Genomic DNA, 14453 nt, shown 5'->3' with positions numbered 1-14453 from the left:
AATTAAAACTGGCCGACTTGGATGACAGCCAAATAACATTTTGTCCACATTGTCCGCTTTGTCCAATTAAGTCCCATGTTATTCATCAAGTGGACTTAATTTTATTTGATGTCTCAGCTAGAATCTTGGTAGCTCCTGCCATCAAACATGGAAGGAGAACTTAATATCCTGGAGACAGCGGAGGTTTAAAAACAGCAAGATACAGGTTCTAATCCTCCTGATGTTACAACCATGAACTTGGACAAGCCACCTAACCTCTCTAGGCTCCAGTTTCCTCTCTGTAAATCAAAGAGATTAATCTCTCAGTTCTCTTCCTGTTCTAAAATCTGAGTCTACAAAGTATACACCTGGACTTTATGCTAGGCCCAAGTTTGTAGTTGTGTGCACCCAGCCAACCAGTTAGCTGCCTCCTGAAGCTTTAAGGTCTAATTACTTCAAATTCCTCACCTCTGACTCATGTTAACTACAAACCCTTGATATCCCATGCTCAGAGGATCCTACAGGGTCTTGCCTTCTCCTTACCCCCGGCACAGCCTCACTATCTCCAGTTTCAGGGAATAGGCTAAGACTGCATGTGAGCACCAGATACTTCCTCTGTGGGTTTGCCTCCAAGCATGCTGAATAACATTCTTTCCATTGCAAACATTGGTATCATTGTATTTTGACAGTTGCATATTGGTTTTAATTTGCATATTGAAATAGAATTCTTTGCTTGCACAATTGTATAAGCACTCAATTTCTTGGAAATCATTTCTAAATACACATAATGTATCTCAAGGCAACCAATATATTGGCAACCTAAATCTGTAGAGACAAAATTCAACCATAGCAAGACAAAAACTTACCTGAAAAAATAATATTTTACACTTATATAGAAATGATACCATTAAAATACATGTATTATCCCATTTTATCCTCATAATAACTCTTGTTTTTGGACTATTCCATTCGACAAACGAAAGCATTGACATAGGAGATACTGTGATTTGGTTAAGATGATTCAGAAAGTTAGTAAGAACTTGAGTCAGAACGTGAGTCTACTGACTCCCAAAAGCGATTTCCAATATGTAACAAAAATTATTTAGATTGGATGGGGATGACCTTTAAGCTCCTTTCTTGTTCAAACCTGCTCTGATACCAGACCAGGGAGTAATGGGTTCACTTTCTTTCCATGAACATCCTGCAAAGAGGTAGGAGAAACAGTCCTAACTGGTTCTAGCCACTTCATTTCATGATTGTTACTTTTATCATTTTCAGAGATAGAACATTTGCCTATTTTTACTTAAGTAATGAATGTAAGCTGGATGCAGTGGCTCATGCCTGTAATCCCAGCTGTTTGAGAGACCAAGGCAGGAGGATTACTTGAGGCCAGGAGTTCAAGACCAACCTAGGCAACATAGTGAGACCTTGTCTCTACAAAAAATAATAAATAAATAAAAGTAGAGAAAATATACCATTAAAAAATCCATGTCCTCTAATCCATAAAGACATGTGAAATGTTAAATATAAAGTCCTTTCCTATTCAATGTTAGCTTTTTAATTCTGTTTGAAGACAATATGCTACTTACTGAAACATTATGCAGCCCACGCTCAGGGACACATAGTACACGGTGTAGAACAGGATGACACATAGAAGAAGCTTCTGCAAAACAACCTGTGGAGAAAACAGGCATGAGGCCCAAGAGCCTGGGCTTTTTCACATGGTCTTTGGTAACCAGTTTGACAAAAGATGATGAATAATCAGTAGATAGTGTTGGCTAGCCTTGTATTGCTTAAAGACCCAGGGGATGGGAAGGACTTCAAAGTGCACATCTTGGAGCTTCTTCAGCGGTATAATTTTCTTAAGACTCACGTGTCTTGGGCCTGCTTTATTCTTCATACCATGTATTGAAATCAATCAGTTTTTCTTTTAATTTGAGCATTAATAGCCTCTAGACATTTCTACATGATTGCTTTATTTCATTTTGATCCAAAATAAGATGAACAATATATAGTCTCTATATTAGCATGTATTTTCAACCATGAAACTTTTCTTATTTCTGTTAATATTAAAATTTAAATAACATTTTAATTTTTTAACACATTCACTTACTATAAAATTTTGCTTGTATAATCCAAGCATGAGGAGTGAACTACAGATCCAGAAAACCTACAAATACTAAATCTGTGTAAGACATTTGGAAGTATTTTTTAATTAAATTATAATTTGTGAGACAATATATTTGTTGACAAATTTTACACAGAGATACACTTACTTTTTCTCAAATTTATAAAACACTACATATGAAAACAGTGTTGCCTCCTGAAGAGGTTAGCATCTTCCACATTTGCAACAGGGATTAATGCAATATACAAATCCATATCACTTACCCTTCATTCACTGGAACAAACTTCCTAAATACCAATATTTATATTTTAACTTGACAAAACGGTTATAAACCTCAGCTGTGATAATATAATTCTTGCCAATTATAATAATAATGGCAAGAACCGCAGTTACTTTTGCACCAACCTTGCACCAACCTATAAAAAGATGAGGACAGGTAAATTCCAAATAATATTAACAAAAAACCCACATAATAACACAATAATTAAACCTCTGCAAGAATTTACAGAGAAATTTACTAAAACACAATAGATGGTCCTGAAATTGACTCTTCTACATCTGAGACCTAAGAAAGAAACACTGTAGATTAATGAGAATCAGATGGATTATTCGACAAATGGTGCTGTGAAAAATCTAACTTCTAAACAGAAAAACCCCATTAGATTCCAGTCTTGTACCAGAAACCACAATAAATTTCAAGCGGATTAAAGGCTTAAATGCCAAGGAATAGTTTGGGAGAAAATATTTGCAATATATGTCACAAACAGAGGATTGATACCTATAATGTATAAACTCACACGAATGTTAGAAAAGGATAAACCAATAGGAAAATGGACAAAGTATATAAATAGGCAATTCACACACATGAAGAAACACTTAAAAAGCCAATAAACAATCAAAAATGTGCCAAACTTCACTATGAATCTTTTCAAAGATATCCTTATGAATGTAATAAAGGTTCCAGCATTTCACATGAGAAATGCTCAACTTATTCAGTTTATTCTTTCAGTTAGCATCTTAAAGCCATTTTTGCTTAGCCCACACTCCAACACCTTAGGATTATTATTAATTTTCTTTGAATGACCAATTCACCAAACTGACCACATATTTTCACTGACCTAGGTACAAAAGGAGCCCACAGCCAGAGGCAAGAGGAGAAGGTAGTTAGCAGAGAGCATACCACAACCAATTGGCTGAATGAACCAGATTTACAGATCCACCAAGGACCCACTCCTTCCAACTATTTTTAAATTGGTGGGACGACAGGCCTAAGAGGGCTATGAGAAAACAGGACTCCAGGGTTTTGGGACCTTCAGGATCTTCCCCCACCCCTTGTTCCCACACCATCCTCAACACCCCCTACTCTTTGCCTATGTCCACCCCCAGCCCCACTCACCAAGTCTGGACTAGCTGCCCCTTATTCTCATTCCCACTTCGCCCTCAGGCTCTCACATTCCTTTTCTCTTAATCTCTTCTCCCTTATGATCCTCAGCCTCTCTTTCCTTAACCCTTTATCTCTTCCCGTCCATGCTTTTCATTCTCTCCCTAAGACCTGCATAGCCTGTGGTTCCGTGATAGCTGGCACAACATGATTTTTAAAAAGGAGTAAAAGGCTGTGTGCCAAAGAGACCTTCTTCCCATAGCTGTCTTTCTTTTATCACAGAATAAAAATCCTTCCTAGAAGCTGCAAACAGACTTCGCATTATGTCTCATTGTCCGCTACAGGGCTGCATGCCCACTTACCAAATAATCACAGGCAAAGAGTAAATGGGTTTACCCTGGCAGGTAGAACATCATGATTGAGCTTCCAGGGACAGGGACCTACTGGCTCAATAAAAGAAAAACTGCAGTTCTATTAGCAGGGAGGAAGGAGTCAGGGCAGGAAACTATGTTTCCCTTTAGGAAGGAATCAATATAAAAGCCCTCATTTTGTAGAGAAGAGTCTTCAAAGGTCAAAAGAAAATGTGGAGGCATTACCTGAGCTGAAGGCCCAAACGTTGTGCCCATACATCAACTGGCTCAATTCCTCCCCAACTTCTGGGATGAGAATTTGCTGATGAGAGATGGGTATGTAATTGGGAGCATCTTGGAGCTCCTTCAGCACTGTAATTTTCTTAAGAGTCATGTGTCTTTGGGTTTGCTTTATTTCTTCCATGTATTTAAATCAATTAGTTTTTATTTTAATTTAAGTATTAATAGCTTCTAGATATTTCTAGATGATTGCTTTATTTCATTTCTATCCAAAATAAGATAAATAATACATAGTCTCTATATTAGTTTGTCTCTATATTAGTATGTATTAGTATGTGTCTATGTTAGTAATATAGTCTCTATGTTAGTATGTATTTTCACACATTTCAAAAATGTATGAAACTTTTCTTATTTCTGTTAATATTAAAATTTAAATGACATTTTAATTTTTTAGTACATTCGCTTACTATAAAATTTTGCTTGTATAATCCAAACATGAGGATTGAACTACAGACCCAGAAAACCTACAAATACCAAATCTGTGTAAGACATTTGGAAGTATTTTCAATTAAATTATAATTGTGAGACAATATATTTGTTGACAAATTTTGCAGAGATACACTTGCTTTTGCTGATAAATTTATAAAACACTAAATATAAATAAAATAACAAAATAATATATTTTAAAATGATTTGTAAAAAATATTTTGAAAAGGGAGGCATAATTTTTGTAAATAATTAATTTTTCTATCTGAATTATAAATCTAGATTTTCAAATCATACTTTTGTCATAAGCAAATTCACTTGCTTTTAATATTTTCTTCCTCAAATCTATGTGAAAAGTATATATATATACCCTACAGAGCCTATGGAACTTAACAATTTTCTTTTTTTCTTTTTTTTTTTTTTTGAGACAGAGTCTCACTCTGTTTCCCAGGCTGGAGTACAGTAGCAGCATCTCGGCTCGCTGCAAACTCTGACTCCCAGGTTCAAGCGATTCTCCTGCCTCAGCCTCCTGAATAGCTAGGATTATAGGCACCCGCCACCACACTCGGCTAATTTTTTTTTTTTTTGTATTTTTAGTAGAGACAGGGTTTCACCATGTTGGCCAGGCTGGTCTCAAACGCCTGACCTCAGGGGATTCACCTGTCTTGGCCTCCCAAAGTGCTGGGATTACAGACGCAAGCCACTGTGACCAGGCAAGAACTTAATAATTTTCTAAAAAACAATCAGACCATGAGTTCCTCTGCTGATATCCTTTTATGGCCTCACATCGTCATCAGGATTTATTCATACATTTTTTCATTTGACAAGTAGTCGCTGGGCAGGGTGGCAATGCAAGGTAAACTGGATGTGGTCCAAGCCAGAGAGATGCAGTTGAGTTGTTGTTCTCAAAATACAAGCATCAGACTCACATTAAGGTCCTGTTAAAACACAGATTGCAGGGCCCCAGTCCCAGAATTTCTGATTTGGTAAATCTGGGATGGCCTCAGGAATTTGTGTTTATAACAAGTTCTCAGGTGACGCTGGGTCAGCTGTACCTATTACCACCCTTTGAGAACTACTGATCTAGAGGCAAGAATGAGTGAACAAACGGCTACAATGCAAAGAGAAGAGGTATAATTGAGGAGGGCAGAGAGTCTATGGAAGCCCAAGTGAGGCAGATAACAGGTGGGTTGTGTGTGTGTGTGTGTGTGTGTGTAAGCATGCGTGTGAAGGGGGCATGAACATTTCCCGAGAAAATCTTTGACAACATTTATTATAGGTTTTCTTGTGTTAAGGCATCACATGCATTACCTCGTTTAATCCTTACAAAACTTCCGAGAGGTAGAATCCTTTTTTAGAGGAAAAATGAAGCTCAGAGAGGTCTCATAACTTTCTGAACATTTGACAATAAATTGTGGAGTTGAGACTCAACCCTTATGCTACTTACGATGAGCTAGGGCAGCGGCAGGGGTTGCTATAGGCACAAGAGGTACTTGCAGAGACCTGGGTGAAGTGAAACTTGATGGAGAGGGGGTTTGGTAGGAGAAAGTTCAAGAGCTGAAGTCAGACTTGAAGGGAAATGTATGCCTTAATGAGGAATTTGCCTGTCTCTGAAGGCCCTGGGGAGATTGAAGGATTTAAGAAGCAGTACAGACTAGAGAGGGGCCATTAGGTCGGTAAGGCATTTAAATGGGTTTGCAACGGAAATAGAGAGGAGGACGGGTGTGTGAACTATTAAGAAAACAGAATGGATAGCTTGTGGGGGTTAAGGGACAGGGAGCTCGTGACTCTACCTCCCAATTTTCCAACCCAATTTTGTTAACTAGATGGACAATAAGAGGAGCAGGATCAGTTCTAAATGATTGGAATAGCAATCAGTGATCTAGCCCAGTGCTGTCCAGCAGAAATACAATGCAAGCCACATATGTAATTTTAAATTTTTTAATGGCCACATTTATAAAAATTTTGAAAGGGTAAAATAAATTTTAATATTTATTTAACACAATATATCCATCATATGATTTGGACATAAATGAATCATCAGAAATAGAGATATTTTATGTTGTTTGTTCATACTATGTCTTAGAAGTACAAAGGGTAGTTTATTTACAAGATAATCTCAGTTCATACTAGCCTCATGTCAAGTGCTAAATGGCCACGTGTGGCCAGGGGCGGCCACAGTGGACAACACAGTTCTCACCTCTGCCTGTCCTCCAGCCTCATCTCCTCAGCCCCTACCCCAGCCAATAGCCTAACTACATTGACTATTAACTGAAAGATTCCTAGTGACAATCACTGTACCCATATTTTCTCATTTTATCCACCCTTCCCTGTACCCCACCACTATATGCATACAGGAAAAAACTTCTGGGTTTGGTTGTCTTTCATCTGCATTTCACAGACTTGGAAATTGAGACAAAGAGAGATTAAGGAAATAATCCCAGCTGATGTGGCTTATATGTGGTAGGGCTTTAAGCCAGATCTGCTAGATGTTTCCTCTCAACTCTGCGCTGTCCTGCCTCCCGCCCGGAGGATCACAATTAAAACACGCTGAATAAGCTTTACTTATTTATTTATTCATTTTGAGACAGAGTCTTTCTTTGTCACCTAGGCTGGAGTGTGTGATCTTGGCTCACTGCAACCTCTGCCTCCCGGGCTCAAGCAATTCTCCTGTCCCAGCCTCCCGAGTAGCTGGATTTACAGGCATCTGCCACCATGCCCAGCAATTGTTTTTGTATTTTTAGTAGTATTTTTGTATTTTAGTTTCACCATGTTGGCCAGGCTGGTCTTGAACTCCTGACCTCAAAGTCATCTGCCCGAGTTAACCTCCTAAATTGCTGGGATTATAAATGAGTCACTGCACCAGGCCTGAATAATCAATTCTAGTTCAACACTCTCTTTTTCAAAGCATGAAAACTGCAACTTGGGCAAGTTCAGTGAAGAGCCAAGGACACACCTTTATTTAGTGGCCAAGTTGAGATTAGGAAAATAATTCTATTGAATTAACAAAGTAAAGGCACTGAATAATGCTATCCAAATGAGGGAGCATTATTTCATTATGATACAATATTCTTGCTGCACTCTAGGAAAAGCCAATATGTGAGACTCAGAATTTGTAGCAGTCTAGATATTTAGCTACTGCCAAACTTTTTATTATGTTTTTAAATATATTTGGATCCTGAATCAAATAAACTTTAAAAAATTATGACATTTATGAGACATTTGGCTATTTAAACTTGACTAGATATTTAATAAATATTAAAATTATTAAGTTTTTAAGGTAAGATAATGGTATGGTTTTTTTTTTTTAAGTCTTTATCTTTAAAGATGCATGAGGACATCTTTGCAGTTGAAATAATGTAAAGTCTGTGTTAGCTTCAAAATGAAAAGGTAAGAGAATAGCTGGAAATGAAGATGAAACAAGATTGAATAGTTGATAATTTTGAAGCTAGATGAGGGATAAATGGGATTCATTATTACCATTTTATTCAAATTTGCATATGTATACTTTTTTGATAATAATTTAAAATTTTTTCAATAAATTTATTCAACCACTGAGCATCTTTGCAAACTTTTAAAGTATGCTATGATTAATACAATGTTGAGGAACATCCCTAGGGGTTGTGGTAAGGGGTAACCTTTGCTTAATACCTGTATGTGCAAGATGCCAAGCTAGCCACTTTGCAAACCTTATCACCTTTAAGCCTCGCAACAACACGACCAGACAGGAAGTATGATCCATGTTTATCACTGGAACGCAGAAGCTGGCACTTTGCCTTCTTTGTTCCTCTGGGGTCAAGGACATACAGTTTCAGGGGAGTTACAGGTACTCTGGTCCATTGAGATGGGGCTGGCATGAAGAGAAGAGGATCACTGAGCAAGTCCATGGACTCAGCAAAGTCCCAGGGAACAGAAGACATGTTGTTCTGCTGGACTATACAAGGGCAATGAAGAGGCAGGTAGCTACACCTACTGGCAAGGAGAAACACACCTTCCCCCATTAGCAGCAGGTTAATAGGGCTCTATGAGGGGTGTGTCCGCACCCAGTGCCTCACCTTTCTTTTAGCTCCCTGGTGCCAGCCACAAACCGTTCTAGGTAGCCTTCCCCTGCCTTCTCCAGCTCTTCTCCATACGCACCCCACAACTTGCAATCCAGTCTCAGCCTGTCCCCACCACCCCTCCTCACCATCTCCCTCTTCTCTCCTCAAGATCTGGTGCACCTCAGGTAGATCCCTGCAGAGTCTATTCTACCTCTCTCTGGGATTCTTTTCCAGCCTATTGATGGAGCTCATTTTGGAAGCTGAAAAAACAAACGAGCACCCACAGCACTGAAAGTTCCTCTTCGTTGCATTCCTGCTACACCAAATCTAACTCTCCGGCATAACATCACCTCCAAATGGAAGAACTGGTAGAAAAGGAAAGCACAAGAACATTTCACAACATTATCTTGTGTATATATGAAGGTCACCCCTGAGTCCTGTTATTTCCTTTGTGTTCACCCTCCTCTTTGGTGCTCCAGCCATACTTAAGTACTTCCTATTTCTGGAAAAGTTCAGTGCTGTTCCCCCTGTCCAGAATTAACAGCTCCTCTCTTTGGAAGACTAACTCCCACTCATCTTTTCGGGTCTAAACTGATACCTCACTTCCTTCAGGAAGTTTCCCTGACTTCTTATTCTGTATTGTTTGCTCCCTAACACTCTTCTCTCCCAAAAAAGCCCTCATTAGTCTGAAGATTTATAATATTTGAACACAGATAATTATAAATGCAATTTCTTTATTAGAAAGCTTCTGCCTTTTTTTGGCAATCCTATTCAGAAAGTGAAATAAATGTGCACCAGTCTGCAAATTGTGCACATTTATGATGTAATGAATGTTTTTACAAGTTGCTTTCAGAAAACGGTCTGCTACAACTGATCTTTACATCCTTGTCATCTTTTTTGATCAAACATTTTGATACCAGCCTTTCTTCCATTGCCCTGATACGTTAAAATTAAGAAAAGACTATACCCATGTAAAAAAGGATAGAGGAAAGTATCATTAATTTGCGCTTTTAGAGTCTCCCGAAACCATGAACATTGTCTTTGCTAGGGCTAGGCTGAAAGCTGGACAGAATATGAGTGTGTGCAGGTGGCATCCCTAAGGATTCAGAGCTTAAGTGGAGCCTGAGTACTTCAGCAGTGTAATTCACTTGACTGACTTGCCAGTTTCTACACGGGCTTGATGGAGCATAATTCAAAAAGGAAAAGCTCATATTCTTTCCACTCTTCTGGAGTTGAGAGCCACCTCTCTTCATTTAGCTCTCGAGTTCTTCTTGTTGTTGCGTTTAATAACACCCTAGTGGGATATCTTCTACATGTTATTTTATGGTTCTGCAAGTAATTGCTAAAAGATAGGTCTACTTTTTCTGCGCTACTTACCTCATTTTATTTAAAAAGAGACTTGGAGGAAGAGATGTGTCTGTTTGGCTCTCTAATGTATGTATAGTGTCTGGTGTGGTTCCTGGCACACAGTAGGTATTTAAAGAATGTAAGTTGTTGGATGATTCATTATAGTTTTAGAGTTAATTAGAAGCATGAACCTACAAGACATTCTGGTTATTTAAGTAGAATCAGTTATGATTGGTCAGAATCAAGGCCACACTGAACACTACCCCAGATAAAAGTGATCTTTGCTGTGCAGTGAGATGGTAACCAATCAGGAGATAATTATCGAGTGTTGACATTCTGCCCAAAACTGTTTCAGACTTCCTGGGAATAAAAAGGAAGAGGTGAGAAGAGACAAAATAATCATGCAGAAAATAATTAGAAAGAGCAAATATACCCAACATTGATATGACTCTTTAATGTACACTTGTCTGGATTAGCTCACTCATCGAAATAAACATGTGGGTTAGGATTATAGTCACCTCTTTATGGATGGGAAAACAGAGCCCCAGAGAAATTAAGTGATTTTCACAAAGCTGGTCACTGGAAGAGTTACAACTGTATATAAAGTTTATGGAATCTTGGTCAGAAAGTAAGCTTTGTGGTTCTGATTACAGCTAGTGCCTGACTTACGATGGTTCAATTTAACAGTTTCTCAAAAACAGGTTTATTGGGACATAATCCCATTGTAAGCCAAGGAACATCCATATTGCTAAAAGTAATTGCAAAACTACCTCGCAGAAAAGAGATGAGCTAGGCTTCATAAAGATCTAGGCTCTTAGGAGCAATCATAATGGTCCATACTCTTCATATTCAATATCTGCCCAAATACATGTCCTTTAGGTGGTTCTCAAAGCTTATTATTGTTAACCCTGGTAACTGCATCTTCACAAACCTCTCAGGTGATTACAATGCTAAGATCTACTGAGGATATAGGAACTGGTCTAGATGACAAACAGGAACCTAGGCCTGTCCTAGTGTTTCCCCTCAGGCAGGATTTCCGCATGAGACATTCGCAGGTCTGGGTTCCTGAGCAAAATGGGCAAGAGACAAATTTCCAATTATAATGAGCAAATATAATCTTCTACTTCACTAACAATAAAGAAACACACACCAAAACTTCATAGACACTACGGTTCTATCAGGTTAGCAAAGATATTTTTCTTTTTTAAAAAACGAATAACTTGTTCTGGTAAATGAAATGCACACTGTTCTAGACAGCCTTGCTAAAGATGACTGGGTATAATGTGTCAAGCTAATGTGACATTATAATACAGATTATCAATGACAGAAAGTGAAGATAAAATTTCCAAAGAACTTAAGTATATTTTCCCAGATTCTCACAGGAAGGAAGAAGGACATTCTCCTACAATTCACAACTATTACCACATACAATAAATCCTACATGGATATAAAATATTATTTATATAGAGTTTATATTCAGATTTCCTCTATTCTCAAAATCTGAGAATTCTAGAATCAATCATATTTTCACGTTACATTTGGTTGTCATATCTCTTTAGTAACCTACTCTGAATATGTCTGATGGTTTTCTCATGATTAGATTCTTTGGGGAAGAATTCTACAAAGGTAATATTGTGCATTTCCCATTGTATCTTATGAAAAGATGCATAATATGACTTTCATTATTAGTGATGGTCAGTTTGATCACTTGGTAAAGGTAATATCTACTAGATCTATTTTCATTGAACTGTTCATCTTTTGCAATTAATAAGTAAACTGTGGGGTGATACTTGAGACTATATAAATATCCAGTTCCCCCAAAACTTTTTAGTCATCCATTAACATATCTCATCTGAATCAGTTATTTATGTTGGTATTCTAAACTGATGGTTTTATTATTTTATTTTTTCTTCTACATTTTAGTAGATATTCCTCCATAAAGAGATTTCCTTTCTTACCCTTGAACTTACCTATTAATTTATGTATTTATTATTTATTCATTTATTTTTGATAACCTATGGTCTTTTTTATCTTCTATGTACCATAATCTATTAACATCATAATTCCTGTTGATGCTAAAATTATCCCTATTTTGACCAATTTGAGCACCTACCAGATCTACCTGTGTTCTTTTTAAATATACCCACTTTTTTTGTACTTTCTTGCTTTATGACATTCCAGTGGGATAATGTCTTTTTCATTACTACATTTTCATATACACTTTTGTCTATTTGTGAGCTTTCTATTCACTTCCATTGAGCTATGTACTCATGAATCAATACCACACTGTTTTAATTCTAGAAGCTTTATAGTATGTTTTAATATCTGGCAAGGTATTTGATAAAGGGATAGAGCTTGCATTTAAGCGTTCTTACCATACCTGCATGCACATATGAGAAACCATCAAAGGAGCACAAGGAAACTTTATAATGTTTAAAAGGAAACTTGTGGAGGTGATGAATATTTCTATTATCTTAATTATGGTGATGGTTTCACAGGTGTTTGTGAATGTTCAAATGTACAAACTTGTATATATTAAATAAGTGCATGTTTTTTATATTGATTTATTCCTCAATAAAACTGCTTAAAAAATATCTAGTAAGGCTAGTCACCTCTCATTTTCCTTTTTTTTGAGGTTCTTGTAGCTATTTTTATTTTTTCATATAAACTTCAAAATCTACTTGACTAGCTCCATAAAAACAACTTTGTTATTTTTATTAAGATTATGCTAAATTTATTAAGATGGGAATAAATTGTAGCTTTGTGATGTTTATGAGGACTATTCAAAAATGAGAAAAAATTCCAAACTTATTCAAGTCCACTTTTGTATCTTTCAGAAGTATATTAATTTTTCCTCATATAAGTTCTACACACTTCCTATTAAACTTAGAATTAAATAGATTCTCTTTTTGCTACTAATGCAACTGAAGTTTCATCTTCTGTTACATTATCTAGCTATTGTTTATGCATAGAAAGGCTTCTGATTTTTGTATTTTAATAGTCTATTACCTTACTGATTTTTAAAATTGTGTTAGTGTTTTCATTGATTGTCTTGGATTTTCCAGATATACTACAATATCAATGGTAAATAGAGATAGTTTTACTTCTATTTTAATTCTCATGGCTCTTTTATTTATTCCAATCTGATTGAATGGATTAGTACCTCTAACATATTTTTTTAACATATTTCGATCTGATTGAATGGAATAGTACCTCTAATTTTTTTTTTTTTTTTTTTTTTTTTAAGACAGAATCTTACTCTGCCACCAAGGCTGGAGTGCAATGGTGAGATCTTGGCTCACCACAACCTCTGTCTCCTGGGTTCAAGCGATTCTCCTGCCTCAGCCTCCTAAGTACAGTAGCTGGGATTACAGGCACATGCCACCAGGCCCAGCTAATTTTTTGTATTTCTAGTAGAGACAGGGTTTTGCCATGTTGGACAGGCTGGTCTGGAACTCCTGACCTCAAGTAATCCACTCACTTCAGCCTCCCAAAATGTTGGGATAATAGGTATGAGCCATTGTGCCCAACCATAACATATGTTTAGATCATAGTGGAGTTAGTGGACATTCTTGCCTTGTTCTTGGCCTTTCTGTAAATGCCTCTAGTATTCTCCATTAAGTAATATACCTAATATACCAGCTTTAGGACTGCAATGTGTGTGTGTGCATGTATGGGTTTATACATACATATATATATATATATATATATATATATATATAAGTTATATATCTGATCAGACGAAATCATCAGTTCTTATTTTTTTTTTTTTAGTGTTTTAATCAAGAATGGTTCAGGAATGGTTACCAATTTTTGTCAAAGGCAATCTTCATAGACGATTGAAGATGAAGGAAGATGATCATATGATTTTCTACTTAGATTTATAAATATCTAAATTGTGTTAGTAGATTACCTAATATTGAACCATCCTTACATTTTTGGAATAAATGTCACTTGGTCATGATGTTTTATTTTTATGATGAGTTCTTGGGCTCTGTTTGCTAATAGGTTTACATTTTCACTTCTGTATTCATAAGTGAGATTGGTCTATAGTTTCTTTTTTGTACTATCTTTATATGGATTAGGTGACAACATATTTTTTGTTTCACAAAACTTTCTTGTGGCTTTTCTTGTTTTTCTATATTCAAAAATGATTTAAGTAGCATTGGGAGCATATGATCTTTGAAGATTTAGGAGAATTCCTCTGTGAAATCTAGGCCTATTCCTTCTGTAATAACTTTCTCCATTTATTCTACGAAAACTGAAAGCCCTTAGGTGATTTTGCAAGCAGAATGTTTCCATTGCCTACAATAGCTTCACCCTTCTTTACAGAGCAAGTAGCTATATTCTCAAGGTTTGGCTCACTATGATCCTCTCACCCCAAGACAGAATCAATGTCTGTTTTAGTTTACTGCTTCCATAATATTATATGTGACTTATAGATCTGATGACATTTGTATTGCAGCATACTTATTTTGGGAGGTACACATTTCTCCAGCCTC

General features: G+C 36.7%; 1 protein-coding gene across 5 annotated transcripts in view; it reads right to left on the bottom strand.

Annotated features, from left to right (window-relative positions):
- Positions 1–14453, bottom strand: part of TMEM244 (transmembrane protein 244) — a 32840-nt gene that overhangs the window by 15546 nt on the left and 2841 nt on the right. For all 5 annotated transcript variants that reach the window (XM_032274819.1, XM_032274822.1, XM_032274821.1 and 2 more), the window contains one exon: positions 1569–1654. In XM_032274819.1, coding sequence (XP_032130710.1) covers positions 1569–1654 — 86 coding nt within the window. The remainder of the gene's footprint in view (positions 1–1568; positions 1655–14453) is intronic.

The sequence above is a fragment of the Sapajus apella genome, unplaced genomic scaffold, assembly GCF_009761245.1.
Source record: "Sapajus apella isolate SASKATOON/1434 unplaced genomic scaffold, GSC_monkey_1.0 scaffold6, whole genome shotgun sequence".
Taxonomy (NCBI): Eukaryota; Metazoa; Chordata; class Mammalia; order Primates; family Cebidae; genus Sapajus; species Sapajus apella.
This window is presented reverse-complemented; position numbering and strand designations above follow the sequence as displayed.